Below are 13,959 nucleotides of genomic sequence, written 5' to 3'. Positions count from 1 at the left end.
TTGGATATTGGTTCAAGAAATCTAGACAGGGGAAACATCCCGACATCTGAATCTTCTATAGACTTGATGAGTCGGAGAAAGGTTGCACTCTCCCGAACATTGTTGCATTTTTTAAGATCCATTGACAAAGGCCACGTTCAAGGTCACCTATCGGCTTATTAGCTCAGAAGCGCCCGCATTATTGAGATCTAAGACATTCATTCATTCTTCATTTATGTACTCATTTTTCAGAATATTTGTCATGTATCGTTTGTTCTTTTCCCTTATGAATAAAGATAATCTTTTCTCTAAATAAATTTCTTTTAAGCATCTTGGGTTGAATTTAAACCTAATGATTTATTTACTTTTGCAAAAGATAATTGCATATTACTGTAAAAAGATTCTTTGAAAAGTACAGGTACTTGAAAGCCGATCAAGGCTCATGCACATAGTTGAGATGGTCGAGAAACATTTCCTAAATCAAGAATCAGAAAATACAATTTGCACATCAGGTTTAAACCTTTGAGGAGTTCAAGATCGGAAATCAAAACTTCAAGATTCCAGAATCGAGATTCCAGACAGGCAACCGAAGATCGAGATCTCTCTAGAGCCCAAAACGACATATTTCGCATATGCATTTTAGGCACACCTAAGACCATTGCATCCATAGAATCACATATATGCATCACTTTACAGGTTCTAGCTAGAGTCAATTTCAACTTCACAGCAAAGGATATTGGACTCGAAGCGACACCATTTTCTCGAGATTTGATTTTAACTTCACGACGGAGGATATCCAACTCAAAGCCAATTCGATGAAACTAGATTGGATTTCAACTTCACAACGAAGGATATCCAACTCAAAACCAGATTGTATTTCAACTTCATGATGAATGATATCCAATTCAAGGCTCAACTTCACAACGAAGGGGACATCCATGATTTTGACTTCATGACGAAGGATATTGTATCCACCAGTAACATACAATACTTGGATTTTAACTTCACGACGAAGGATATCCAATTCAAGGCTCAACTTTACAACAAAGGGGCCATCCACTATTTTAACTTCACGATGAATGATATCCAATTCAAGGCTCAACTTCACAACGAATGGGTCATCCACGATTTCAACTCCACGATGGAGGATATCGTGCCCACAACCAACATACAATACTTGGATTTCAACTTCACGACGAAGGATATCCAATTCAAGGCTCAACTTCACAACGAAGGGGCCATCCACGATTTCAACTTCATGACGAAGGATATCGTGCATACAAGCAGCAATGCAACCCTTGGATTTCAACTTCACGACGAAGGATATCCAATTTAAGGCTCAACTTCACAATGAATGGGCCATCCAAGATTTCAACTTCACGACGAAGGATATCGTGCCCACAAGCAATATCCATCTCTAGATTGGATTTCAACTTCACGATGAAGGATAACCAACTCAAGGAAGGAGTGTCTATCAACAAACAACTCTTCAGTTTCATTCAGAGTCAATTTCAACTTCACGGCGAATGATATTGGACTCGAAACAACGAACAAGATTGGATTTCAACTTCATGATGAAGGATATCTAATTCAAAGCTCAACTTCACAACAAAGGAGCCATCTACGATTTTAACTTTAAGACGAAAGATATCGTACCCAAAAGATTGACCCAATTTCACGACGAAGGAGTTATATGTCAACACCGAAGTCTTCAGGTCAAGTTTCATCTTCACGACGAAGTATCTTGAGCTAGAAAATGATTCAGAGTCCACTTTCCAAAAAGCTTTGAGTTCGATTTCAACTTCACGACCAAGGATATCGTGCTTAGAAGTTTCCAGTTCAGCTCAACCTCACGACGAGAGAGTCATTTCGTCATTTAATCCAAATATAGGATTTCAACTCTACGACAGAAGACATTCGATATGGACGAAATTTGTGTCTTTTAATCTTTGCTCTATTTTCGTTACACGATAATGAGCAAAGAGGCAGCTGAAGACACCTAATTTAGTCTCTTTGATTAATATTATATATTATATTACAAACTATATTACATAATATACATATTTACATCTATTTTATTTTTGAGTCAGGCCCAAAACCAGATTACACGTAGCCCAGCAAATCCAGTCGCCCAGAACCATTACAACCCAACAGCACGCGTAGCCCGGATCCAAGTCCTCAACCCAAAGCCAACTTGGAGACTCGAAACACACGTGACCCGCTGGAACGCCCGAGCTGGTTCAGACCCGATGAAAGCTAGGGTTTTCCAACCCTAGCCCCAATCTCTTATGCGCCGCAACTTCTGCGCCGCAATAGCCCCCGAGGACTCTTCATGCTCCATGCCTCTCCACCGGTCGATTTTCACAGCACCAACGTATCACCACTAACAAACAAGAACAAACCACAATATTAGTATTTTACTAGGAATCGAACACCAAAAAATAAAGGTTCTTGAGCACTATAAAATCATATTTGAATCACGTACAAAAGACACGATTACTAGGCAAAATCACACGAATACACATAGAGATTACGCACAAAAATCATACGAAAAATCGAAGAAGGTCGAGCATTTGTAAGAGTTTCGAAAAGAAATAAAAAGGTAAAATTATTTACCTTGTTCGCTTCATTCTCCTTGCATGTTTTTTTCGTTTCCAATTCGAAATACACCGAATGGCCGATGAACATAAAGGGGAAACCGAGATATTCTCTCTTAGATCTACGGTTCCCCGAGGCTCAATTTTGAAAAATACTTCAATTTTTGAAAAGTATGGACAAAGAGCTTTTAAAAAATCAAAATTTTTAGTTGGTCACCGCCGATGACCGACGGCCGGCGAGGTGGTGACCCGCCAGAATCTGGAAAACTGCGGTGGTGTTCTTCAAATAAAGAACACCCCCAAGAATGATTGAGAGAAAAAAAAAGGGGATAGAAGGCATGGAAAACGACCACTCCATTCTCTTCTCCCGACAATGAGACCTCAACAACCATGGTAAGGGTTCGAAGAGACCCCATCATGATGGCCAAAGATTTTAGAGGGCCCGAATTTGTTACATATGTGGAGATAAAGAACCATTGTTTCGTGTGGCTCGAACGCGAAGTGCTTGGGCGAACTGATCACCAACATTGATGATGTGGATGGATTGCTTGCTGGATCTAGGGCTACCTGTTGTTCATGACTCGTGCAAGTCACACAAGTTGAGGAAAGGTGAAGGCAGGAGCACTCACGCCAAAGAAGGGAAATGCACAATTTGGTTTTATGGATTTTTCTAGGTAAATTACACCCAAAGCCACTAATGTTTATAGATTTCAACTTTTAGTCTATAAACTTTACCCTGAATTCAATCTAACCCTAATGTAATTTTATGATTTGATATAATATTTTTGTCTTTTCACATGTTTTTTATTTCGTTTATTTTATTACTTTTAAAATATCAATTTTCCCCCTTTGATTTATTTAATATTTAATTATTATTTCTTATATAATATTTTTGACTTTTTTTAGAGAACTTCCAATCAATTAGAGGTAAGTAATTGGAATCGTTTTTTAATTTTAATTTTAATTTTAATTTTCGCAATTAAGACAACTGATAAATTAATTGGTACCGAAAGGGCAGTACAAGGGTGCTAATCCTTCCTTGACTGTAACCGACTCCTGAACCCGACACATTTTTGGTAAAACGCAGATCAAGTAAGATAGTGTCTGACCTACCTAAATGTTTTTAAAATGGTCGGTGGCGACTCTAACACATTCATTCAAGTCGAAGCCCAATTCCGGGCCCAACTGAAAGACGGTCACGGCAACGGTTAAGATAAATGTTAGTGGTATGTCGGTTTTATGTCACTGAGGTTAATGGCTGCTAATGGGTGAGCGACAATTTTGTTATAAATCAATAACGTTAGTGATTAATTTATAACTTTTGAAAGTTTAGTGGGGAAAATAAAAATTTACTCAAACTTTAGTGATTATTTGTATAGTTTACCCTTACTTTATCGATATAGTACCAAAAGTAAAAGCATTTCTTAATGATAATGACTAAAATGATTTTTTTATGATTTGAATGATCAAAGTACAAATACCCTAAAAACTAATGACCATTAACATAATTTACCAAAAACAATTGAAATTAAAATTTAAAAAATACAATATTTTTCTCATTATTTTATTTTAAGTGCTGCAATCCCTCGTATAACTTAAAAGACTTTAATGCTTTTCTTTCTAGATTTTTTAAAAGATACGATTAGATCTCTCCCTCAAGCCATTCTTAGTTGTATTGTCGTATTTTAAATGGCCAAATTCATCACTAATGCCATCGGAGGAGTAGAAAGAAAAAAGAGTAAAGAGTATTATAACTAAAGAAAATATTTAAAGTTACGATGGCTGCATGACGAATTTAAAAAGGTAGATGGAAGTATTCGTCTCTAAAATTTGTAAATTTGTAAATTTTTTTATTATATTTTTAATTAATAATTTACTTTTATCATCTAAAATTTTATATGTAGATATATTTTTAAAATTTATCTTTTAATATAAAATTTTACATCCTTCTTAAAATAAAAAAAATGAATTATCTTTTTTTGAAATACGGTGGAAGGGAAGATGCGATGGTCAAGAATGTTGTGGTGGAAAAGGTACATGGGGGATGTGTTGGACACTAGAAAAAGTCTCATAATAAATTTGAGTTAATATGATGTTTATTCCAAGAGAAGAAACAACGTACGTCAAAATAATTAAGTGAGATTTGATATGAGAACCAAAAAGAAGACTGAAAAAAAAAAAAGAGAAACACGTTTTCAATGCAATAAATTTTAATTTTTATATTTGTATTATTACGTAAAAAATTTATTTTAATTGGTAAATCAATTAATTAAATATTAATTAAGTTTGTTATTAAAAATATTTTTAAAAATATTAATAGTAATATATTTAATGAATGCATTTATCTTTTTGTATTTTTATATAATTTTCAAATAAAATAAATTAAAATTATTAATTTAAAGATCAAACCCATATTTGTATCACTTTTATTCTTTTTCATTCAATCTAGAATTATTTTTAAACATTTTTATATAAATTATTTCTTTTATAAGTGTGAAAAAACCTAATTATTTATTAAATTTAATATTTTCTTTCACTTGTATCATAATATAATATAATATAATATAATATAATATAATATATAATGAATTAAATTCCAACCAAGTTTTATTTATAACCTGGATACAAACAACAAACAAGTTGTAATTTTATTAATAAAATAATATAAGACTATTGTATAATATCATAAAAATATTAGGGTAAATTTCGTGTATAGCACCTAAACTATCTATTTTAATATGTCTTAGTATCTAAACTTTTAATTTTTCAAAATCATTCTTAAAGCCACAATTAAAAACTTTATTTTTTTTTCTTTTAGTATACCATTCAAAATTTAAGATTATGTTTTTAAAAGATTAAAAATCTAGGTATTAAAACAGACTAAAATCAATAGATTAAGTACTAAGCACGTTAAATTTTTAACGTAGGGTACTAAAATGAAATGAAAACTAAACGTTAAATATAATTTTAAAAAAAATTAAAAGTTTAAATACTAAAATATATATAAAAACTGATAGTTGAGATACTAATTGCATAGTTTACCCTAAAAATTACTACACCATATATATGTGTGTTCAATATTGCACCATATAAATTAGAAGACCTGTAGATATCATATCATATCCTATCCTCCGTTTATTGCATTTATAATATATTATAATAACATTATTGTACCATATCTGCCATAATATATTTATATATACTAGCATATCTTCTTCCTTTATATTATATATATATATATACACACATCTACTCTATCAATATATAAATATATACCAATTATAAAGGACGAAGCGAAGTATCGCATTCGCATACATGATGGAAAGCAATGAAGAAAATTATTTTGAACAGGTATTACTGCATTCTCAAAAAGGATAAGAACAATCCCAAGAGTCCACCAGTTTCCATCTCTTTCTACTTCGCCCATTAACTCAACTAAATCCCTGTTTTCTCCCGTGATTCCAGCTCCGAATTCCGATTCCGGTACTCATATTTTCATTCTCGCATCCTCATTTTAGTTTTGATTGTTTTTCTTATTGGTTGTTTGCGTGTTCTTCTTTTATTTGTTAATTTCATGATATATCATTTCTTTCTTGGCTTCCCGCGTTGATGTCTCTGTTGAATGCGTCTTTTCATTTTATTCTGCTGCGGATTGGATAAGTTGCTTTAATTTGATGCAAAAGAGAATAATTGATCACGATTAGGGTTACGATAAATAGTCGTTCGTATTTACTTCTGCAAGATGCAATGGCTGCGGACACACACAAGCTTACCGCGTTGTACCAGTTTTGTGTTTCCATATTCCTGGTCCTACTCAGTCCTTGAAAAATAACAGAATTCTGAATCTTTGATGTATCCTTGTATGCTATTTAGATTGAAACTTATTTTCCTTGAGCATTGACATTGATGGAGCATTTTTTATGTAAATAAATTAAAAGTATTGCGTGTCTTGGCATGTTTAATATCCCTCAACTTTGAAGGGCTTCCTTTTTTTTCCCTTCTAAATCCACTACTCTTCTGAATATCATCTGTTTTCAAGAATGAAACACATTACATGTACTTTACTGCAATTCCGCAATGCGGCCTCGAAGATGGCTTTGAGGATTTGCCCATCCCAAATTCAAGTCCGTACTGCTTGCTCTCTTTTGACTGCATATTCTGTACCTTTTCTGGTTTTCTCATCATATGCCTATCCCCCTCTTGCCCCTATTCTCGTCCTTTTAGATGGTTGGGATGCTAATATTATAGACTTTTATGATTTTTTTTATTATTTTCTTTCATATATGGTGAACAGGGTCTTCATACTTTTTTATAGCTTAGAGGGGAATGCAGAGTGGTGCAAGCTACGTTTGAATTTCTGGCGTATTGTAATTTTTAAAATATCAATTGTACTTGGAACATATAATTTTTCCTTTTTAAATCTTTTTCTGATGTTAATTAAATTGTTTTATGTCTTATTCAGTATGAAGAACAAGTGGATTTCGGAATCAAAGAGGCAACAGAAATTTTAGTTTCTTGGATTGATTGGTTAAGGAACGTGCTCTGTTACTGTTTTCTGAAACGGAAGTTATGGAGAAAAAATCTTACCAGAATCTGACTGAGCTGCTGATAAAGGAATATGTACTAGCAGATTCCTTCATCCCATACACATCAATTATATGTGGGATTTGTGCATGCAAAATGGTATGTTTCCTAATCAATTTTGTGATCTGCTGTTCTGATTGAAAATAATTCATTTGGATTAGAATGATGATTTGCAGCTACATGAAGCTAATTCTTTTATGCTTTTTCTATGGTGATGATTACCTTTCATTGAGATTTTGCTTTTTTTTCCCCCGTTTTCACTGTTTCTGTTTAAGAATTCTTTATTTCCCTTTAAATAACTTTCTTCTTTCTCTTCTTCCCAATTTTTGTTTCTGATTCTTTTCCAGGTCTATGATCTTACTCAATCGTTTAGCAGTGTTTACTTTAAGAGCTATTCTAGCTTATCAAAAGTCCAACGCACTGAATGGAGCAACCGGTGACTTATATTTGTAGTTAGCTTGAACTGGCTATTACTATCTGCTTTTATCTACACAGAATTAATGTCTGGATCGTTCATGCAGGGCCATATCAACCTTTCATGCCATTTTCATAGCAGCTATGTCCTTATACTTAGTGTTTTGGTCAAATCTCTATTCTGACAACCAATATGCTGGTCTGGTTACTTTCCGCAGTTCTTCACTGTCTACATTCAGTTTGGGGGTGAGGATATTTTTTCTCTTTCATCTTCCATGGAATGTTTTTGAATTGAGATTATATTTGATCATTAATGTATGGTCTTTTATGCTCGACTTATAATATTGGATGTTAGTAAGAAGATGATCTGTCTCCCTTTAGTAATGTCATCATGATCGTTCATTCATGCACTATGGTACATAAATGTCTCCTGAATGGTTTATTTTTAGCATATTTACTGTATCCTACAGAAGAAGCAATGAAGTGTTAAGTTTCTTTATTGAATATTTAAATTTCCGGTTAATGAATAAAATTTACTTAATAAGTTCAATTGATGCGGGTGATATTACCATTCATTCAACAAACTTCTTCGAATTGCTGTTGATTTCTCATGCAGATATTGACCTCTCATTTTCCAGGGTCAGCAATGAAATATCATACGTTTATCTATGTAACGTGCATATCCTTGGTCTTTTTGCAAGGACATTTTTTTTTTAATGTGGCTAAAGTTCTCAGCCAGTTGGTTTACTGGCCCCAACAGAATGCAACATATATCCTTAGCGAAAACTTTTTTCCTTGTAAAAAACGCAACAAAATTGTGGTGCAAAAATATGCATTAAAATTGACACCTTTCTGCAAAATTTTAACATACTGAACTTTAAAGCTTAATACAAGCATTTCTTGTACTCATGGTCAAACTTTTTCTTTGGAATTTTATGGTAAGCTGGGTTTAGTATTCTTAGGGATTTTCTAAGCATTGGTTCAATGGATCAGGATCCCATCCATTATTATTTATCTATTATTTTTCAATACATGCATCATTACATTCACATGAGCAGGACTCATTTATTATTTGTGAAAGTCATACTTGTGATTATGATTAATCATGCAATGGAACATAATGATTTGATAAGTGATGAAGGGGAGTCAGACCCGGGTTGAATTCACCTCTGATGTGAAGACTACTCATTACAATAAATATCCCCCTTGTCACATGTAGCTATCGTACAACAACCATTTTCACCCTGATTTGGATTTCGCTAGTAAAAGCTCAGTCTCCGACACTATCAAATGTAAAATCTCATCATGCGTCTCTCTGTGATCTTTCATGGCCACGAGGCATGGTCTTCTTACTGAATAAGTAATCACAACTGCTTGTTCTCTGTAACCTTATATCCTCTATCTTCTAAAAATGGAGTAACTTTTGGTGTTGGGTTAGGTCAATACATGCCTGTTTCACTTGTAGTTGATCAGTGGTTTGGCTATTATGTTTCTTGAATCATCTAGCAGTTTAAATGAGTAAAATTAGTTCGATCCCTATGCTTGGAGCATGTCAAGTTGGAACAGCTGAACTTAGGGAGCGTATCTGTCAAATTAAGCCTTGTAGCATAGTATCTTGATTTTCATTAGTATAATAAAATTCCAAGAAAACTTGACTGATAGCTCTTATTCTATTGAAACTTGCCAATACATTATGCTAGGTAGCAATATCCGTATATCTTGATAGGAGGAAATATTTACATGGGTTTGTCTTAGGATTTGGTTGGAATAAACTTTTGCTTTCCTTCGTTTTGATAGGGCTACTAGAAAGCCCTTGTACTTCAATTTTTACGTAAGCTTTTATGAGCCCTTATCTGAAAAATAGATAAGATAGGGGCTTACATGAAAAATATGGAAAAAATAAATAAAAGGTTTTTTAGTTAGTATGTTAGCTTTTTTATAGTGCAGAACAATGAGCTAACAAATGAATGTTTATATAATTAATAAATACAACCAGAAAAGCTGCAAATGTTACGACACTGTTCACCAACCAAAGACCAAGTAACACAGTGCCCATTAAGTCAGGTTTTTTAATGTGGCTGGAAATAGTCGTAGGGCCCTTGATTGTGCAAAAGGGAAACATATTTCTGTGAATTATCTTTCAGTATCTTTCATTTTGTCTCATCATTTCTCTTGGTTTATATTTTTTGAGAATTTTTTTGACAGGCATCCGTTGGTTACTTTCTTGCTGACTTGGGGATGATCATTTGGTTTTACCCTTCTCTCGGTGGAATGGAATATGCAAGTATCTTACTGTTTGATCATAGTCTTGCTATGCTTTTTCTTCTTTGTATTGAAGTCCAGTTCATGAGCCTGATTTTCAATTTGATCCTGATGGAAGGCAACCTAAACTTTTTGTAATTCAGGTCCTTCATCATCTTCTGTCACTAATAGCTGTAGCATATTCTATGCTGATTGGGGAGGGGCAGCTTTACACCTTCATGGTACTCATTTCTGAGACTACAACCCCTGGGATCAACTTGAGATGGTGAAAATTACATTCCTGTATGTTGATTGTAAAATGCATTTTACTTTTGAGTGTATGTTATGGATATTCTGGGTTCATATAGGTATCTTGACACAGTTGGAATGAAGAGAACCAGAGCTTACTTAATCAACGGAGTTGTAATATTTGTTGCTTGGCTGGTGAGTGATATAAGTTAATTGCTCTCGGATTCTTCACTGTGGATTATGTCCTTTGCACCAATTATCTTACTGTTTCATGTAATAATGTTGGATGCTTTTGCCAGGTTGCTCGAATACTCTTGTTTATGTATCTATTTTACCATGTCTACATGCATTACGATGAGGTAAATTTTTCCTGCAAAACTTGTGGTAGGAATAAATAAATGATTATGTTAGAATTGTTTTTGGTTAATAGGAGTTAAAGAGTTAAGGTGGGGTTTGTGGGGGGAAACAGGTGAAGCAGGTTCAGAGCTATGGACTGGTGTTAATATTTGTGGTGCCTTGGGTCCTGTCGGTTATGAACTTAATCTGGTTTGCGAAGATTATAAGGGGATTAAGGAAGACATTAGCAAAGAGGCACTGAGGAAGAGGGAAACTGTTGGACGGATGGGCAAAAGAAATCATTGTATTGGATTAGGCTTGGCTAAATATCCTCGTCTTCCACATTGTGATTATAATGTGTAAATGGGTGTAACAGATGAGATCATGATTGTAATTTTGAAGCAGTGATTTCAAACTAAATTCTGTGTAAACATGATGAAGTTGATTGAATTAATAATTAATTATATGATAAATATTTATTTCAGTAATTTCTTTCTGGATTGAAGTGGAATGAAAGACAAACAATCCATAACCAACTACACATTTGGAAAACTCAACTAAAATCTATAAAATCGTAATCATTATCCTGTAATGGTGTTTTACAACATATCAGAAGATGCAATACTCCCTGAATCAGGGTTGGGATTTTGGACATCAATAACATCGGAATCCAAAGCCTTGGATTCGACATTAACTCGCCCATCAGCCGGAAAAACGATTTCGGGATAGCGATGATCATCGCTGCAGTCGTTCTTCAATAACTCAGCATCAGCAGATTCTTGAAGCTCCAATGCAAATCCAAGCCTTTCCATTACATCATTCATCGATGGCCGCTGCACTCCCATGTCTTGTATGCAACTCTCAGCAATTTCAACAAACACCTTCAAGCACTCTGGAGCTATCTTTCCCTTCAGCTTTGGATCAATGGCTAGATGAAGAGTCCCATCAGCAATGCATTTTTTAACCCAATGTGCTAAGTTCATTTGCTCCATTGACAATCTCTTGTCCAAAGCTTTTCTTGCGCATAAAGCTTCGAATAGTACTACCCCAAATGAGTATACATCTGATTTCTCGGTTAATCGATGACCGCGAGCGTATTCGGGATCCAAGTATCCCCATGTGCCCTTTACGCCAGTATTGACCATGTCAATCTTGTGATCCAGTTTCGACAAGCCGAAATCCGAAACTTTTGCAGTGAACTTATTGTCTAGGAGGATATTGCTGGTCTTAACGTCACGGTGAATCACAGTATGTTTCACTTCTGTATGAAGGTAGTTCAATCCAATTGCAGCCCCATGACATATCCCGAGCCTCTGCTTCCATGTTAGAGAATCGTTGGTAGTGTCATAAATGTGATCGCGGAGAGTTCCATTGATCATGTAATCGTACACAAGCATCATCTCGTTATCGTCGTTGCAATATCCGATCAGAGAGACCAAGTGAATGTGCCGAAGCTGGGATAGTATCTCGATCTCGGTCGTGAACTCTCGTGCACCTTGTTTCGACTCCGGATTCAAACGTTTGATGGCCACTATTGTTTTGCCATTGTCCAGGAAGCCTTTGTATACATTTCCGAAACCGCCTACCCCGATAATCAATGCTTCATGGAAGTCACTAGTGGCAGCTTTGATCTCATCTAGCGAAAACCGACGGCACATTTCATCAGGAAATGATGAGGTTTTCGCCCCGGCCGATGATTTCCCTTTGTAACGATCCACCAAGCAGCAAAAACAGGATGGTTTGTGTGAACCATACTGCTTCATCTTCTATGTCGCCAAACGCTGAAAACATAATAACACAAGTACAATCAACAAGCCTAGTCCACCAAAACCGATTGGAAAAAGCAATTTCCTCTTTAAGTTCGACTTATCTGCTTTCAGACTTGTTCGCTCAGTGCCTGCTGTTGGTCGATTGGGCAAGGAATTCGGTCGAGCAAGATTGCCACCGGAGTTATTCAACTTGAAGACTTCAAGTCCATTCAATATAGCATCTGTATATCCACTAAAATCTTCATTAGGATGCAAAGCTATAAAGAGGGAATGCTCACTCTTATCACTAACGTTTCCAATCATAACCACATAGTCCATGTAGGTCGGTTTCCCATTACCGCCCGCTTCTTCGATCACGGAGAATGCAGCATCTGCCGTCTTGTTATCTATAAAGATCCGAAACCGCCTATCGCTCATCTCTTCCACCAACGGATCAAATTCGCAGAAATGGAGTCGGACTAGGTACCTAAATCCGGAATCAACTGGTAAAATCCATGTCAAATTGTACAACAAGTTCTCTGTTCCGTTATTTCCCATGGATCGAGCTGTTGTATACACATTATTAGGAGCTGCATATTCAGGTATCTTATCATATTCGAGTTTAATACTTGTATTACTAGGAACAACACCACCTTGCACCAGATAATCTATGTCGTTATACCAGTTCCGATACATGCCTGTATCATTTGCGGCTGAGATCGATGGACCACCGACATTTAACCGATGCACATTCTGGAGTGCAGTATAGTTATCGATCGAGAAACGGGCATTCTGACCTATGATAGGAACTCCATGATGATCGGAACTCGGGTGGTAGTAGAGATTAGTAGGCATCGAAACAATCTCGATTCCATTGACAAAAGCATAAACATCGACTGCAGATGGAGTAAAAGTTACATTAAGAGTTTGATCGTGCATCAAGTTAACACAAATCTCTTTAATCGACGAGGCTTGTCTCGAACGATCGGACGGAAGGGAAGCGGTGAAGTTATCGAGCAACGTATAGGGTCCTACCTTGACGGAGAAGAAATAGATAGAGGTGTCAAAGCCATGATATCGAGCAGGGTCGAAATAGAGCCTTATAAATTTTTGACCTGCAGAGACTGGAAACATGTAGGTGAATTCGGATTTGGATATTCTGGCAGTCATGTAAGGGACACGATGGAAAGAGCTGTTGGGGGTTCGGACACTAGCCGATACCGATTTGCTACCGGATTCGTCGATGACGGCAAACGGAGAGGCCTTATCGCCAGTCCATCGACGACCGTCCGGTGCCGCATAGTTGGCTGAAGTTGAAGAACCACAATCTAGAGCAATATTCTCAATTGGGGTGTAAATTTGTGCAGAAGAAAGTGTTTGCTGGAGCAAAAACAAGAAGAACAACAACATTAGTAGTAATTTAGGATGAAGAAGGTAATATTTTTCATGAAATGTTGGAGCTGGGGAACATTAGTAGTAATTTAGATATGCTTTATGGTCAACAATTTAAATAAATTGCAATAATTATAAGCACGATGCAATTGATAATAATCTTATCACTTTAATTTAAATTATTGGAAACCATATATAAATTAGTATGAAAGAAGAGGTAGTGCCATTATTTTATCTTCAAAATGATGCTTTCGTTGGTCCATTACTAACATGATGATTAGGTCCAACATCTCTTTCTTACCATATATAAAATTAATCAATTATTTATTATCAAAATTTTATATTCATCATCCACTTTTAGAATTATATTTATTATAATAAATGTGATTTTTAAAGGTAATGTATTGATATAGAAGATG

General features: G+C 35.3%; 1 protein-coding gene and 1 pseudogene across 2 annotated transcripts; one reads left to right on the top strand and one right to left on the bottom strand.

The window, feature by feature from the left end:
• The first annotated feature begins 5,906 nt into the window (after positions 1-5,906).
• LOC120187890 (TLC domain-containing protein 4-like) lies at positions 5,907-10,884 on the top strand. 2 transcript variants are annotated; one of them, XM_039191487.1, is made up of 10 exons: positions 5,907-6,059; positions 6,871-6,943; positions 7,039-7,259; positions 7,508-7,596; positions 7,682-7,820; positions 9,780-9,854; positions 9,980-10,101; positions 10,184-10,259; positions 10,364-10,423; positions 10,534-10,884. In XM_039191487.1, the coding sequence occupies exons 3-10, from the start codon at positions 7,146-7,148 to the stop codon at positions 10,660-10,662; spliced, it is 804 nt and encodes a 267-aa protein (XP_039047418.1). In that variant the 5' UTR covers positions 5,907-6,059; positions 6,871-6,943; positions 7,039-7,145; the 3' UTR covers positions 10,663-10,884. The 2 variants fall into 2 exon arrangements, with proteins under 2 accessions (XP_039047418.1, XP_039047417.1); XM_039191486.1 differs by lacking the exon at positions 6,871-6,943.
• Positions 10,885-10,981: 97 nt separating this feature from the next.
• On the bottom strand, positions 10,982-13,613 carry LOC120187840 (annotated as a pseudogene).
• Positions 13,614-13,959: the final 346 nt, after the last annotated feature.

Source organism: Hibiscus syriacus, unplaced genomic scaffold (genome assembly GCF_006381635.1).
Source record: "Hibiscus syriacus cultivar Baekdansim isolate YM2019G1 unplaced genomic scaffold, ASM638163v2 tig00113726_pilon, whole genome shotgun sequence".
Taxonomy (NCBI): domain Eukaryota; kingdom Viridiplantae; phylum Streptophyta; class Magnoliopsida; order Malvales; family Malvaceae; genus Hibiscus; species Hibiscus syriacus.
Note: the sequence above shows the minus strand (reverse complement) of the source record. Positions and strands in the feature narration are given on the sequence as shown.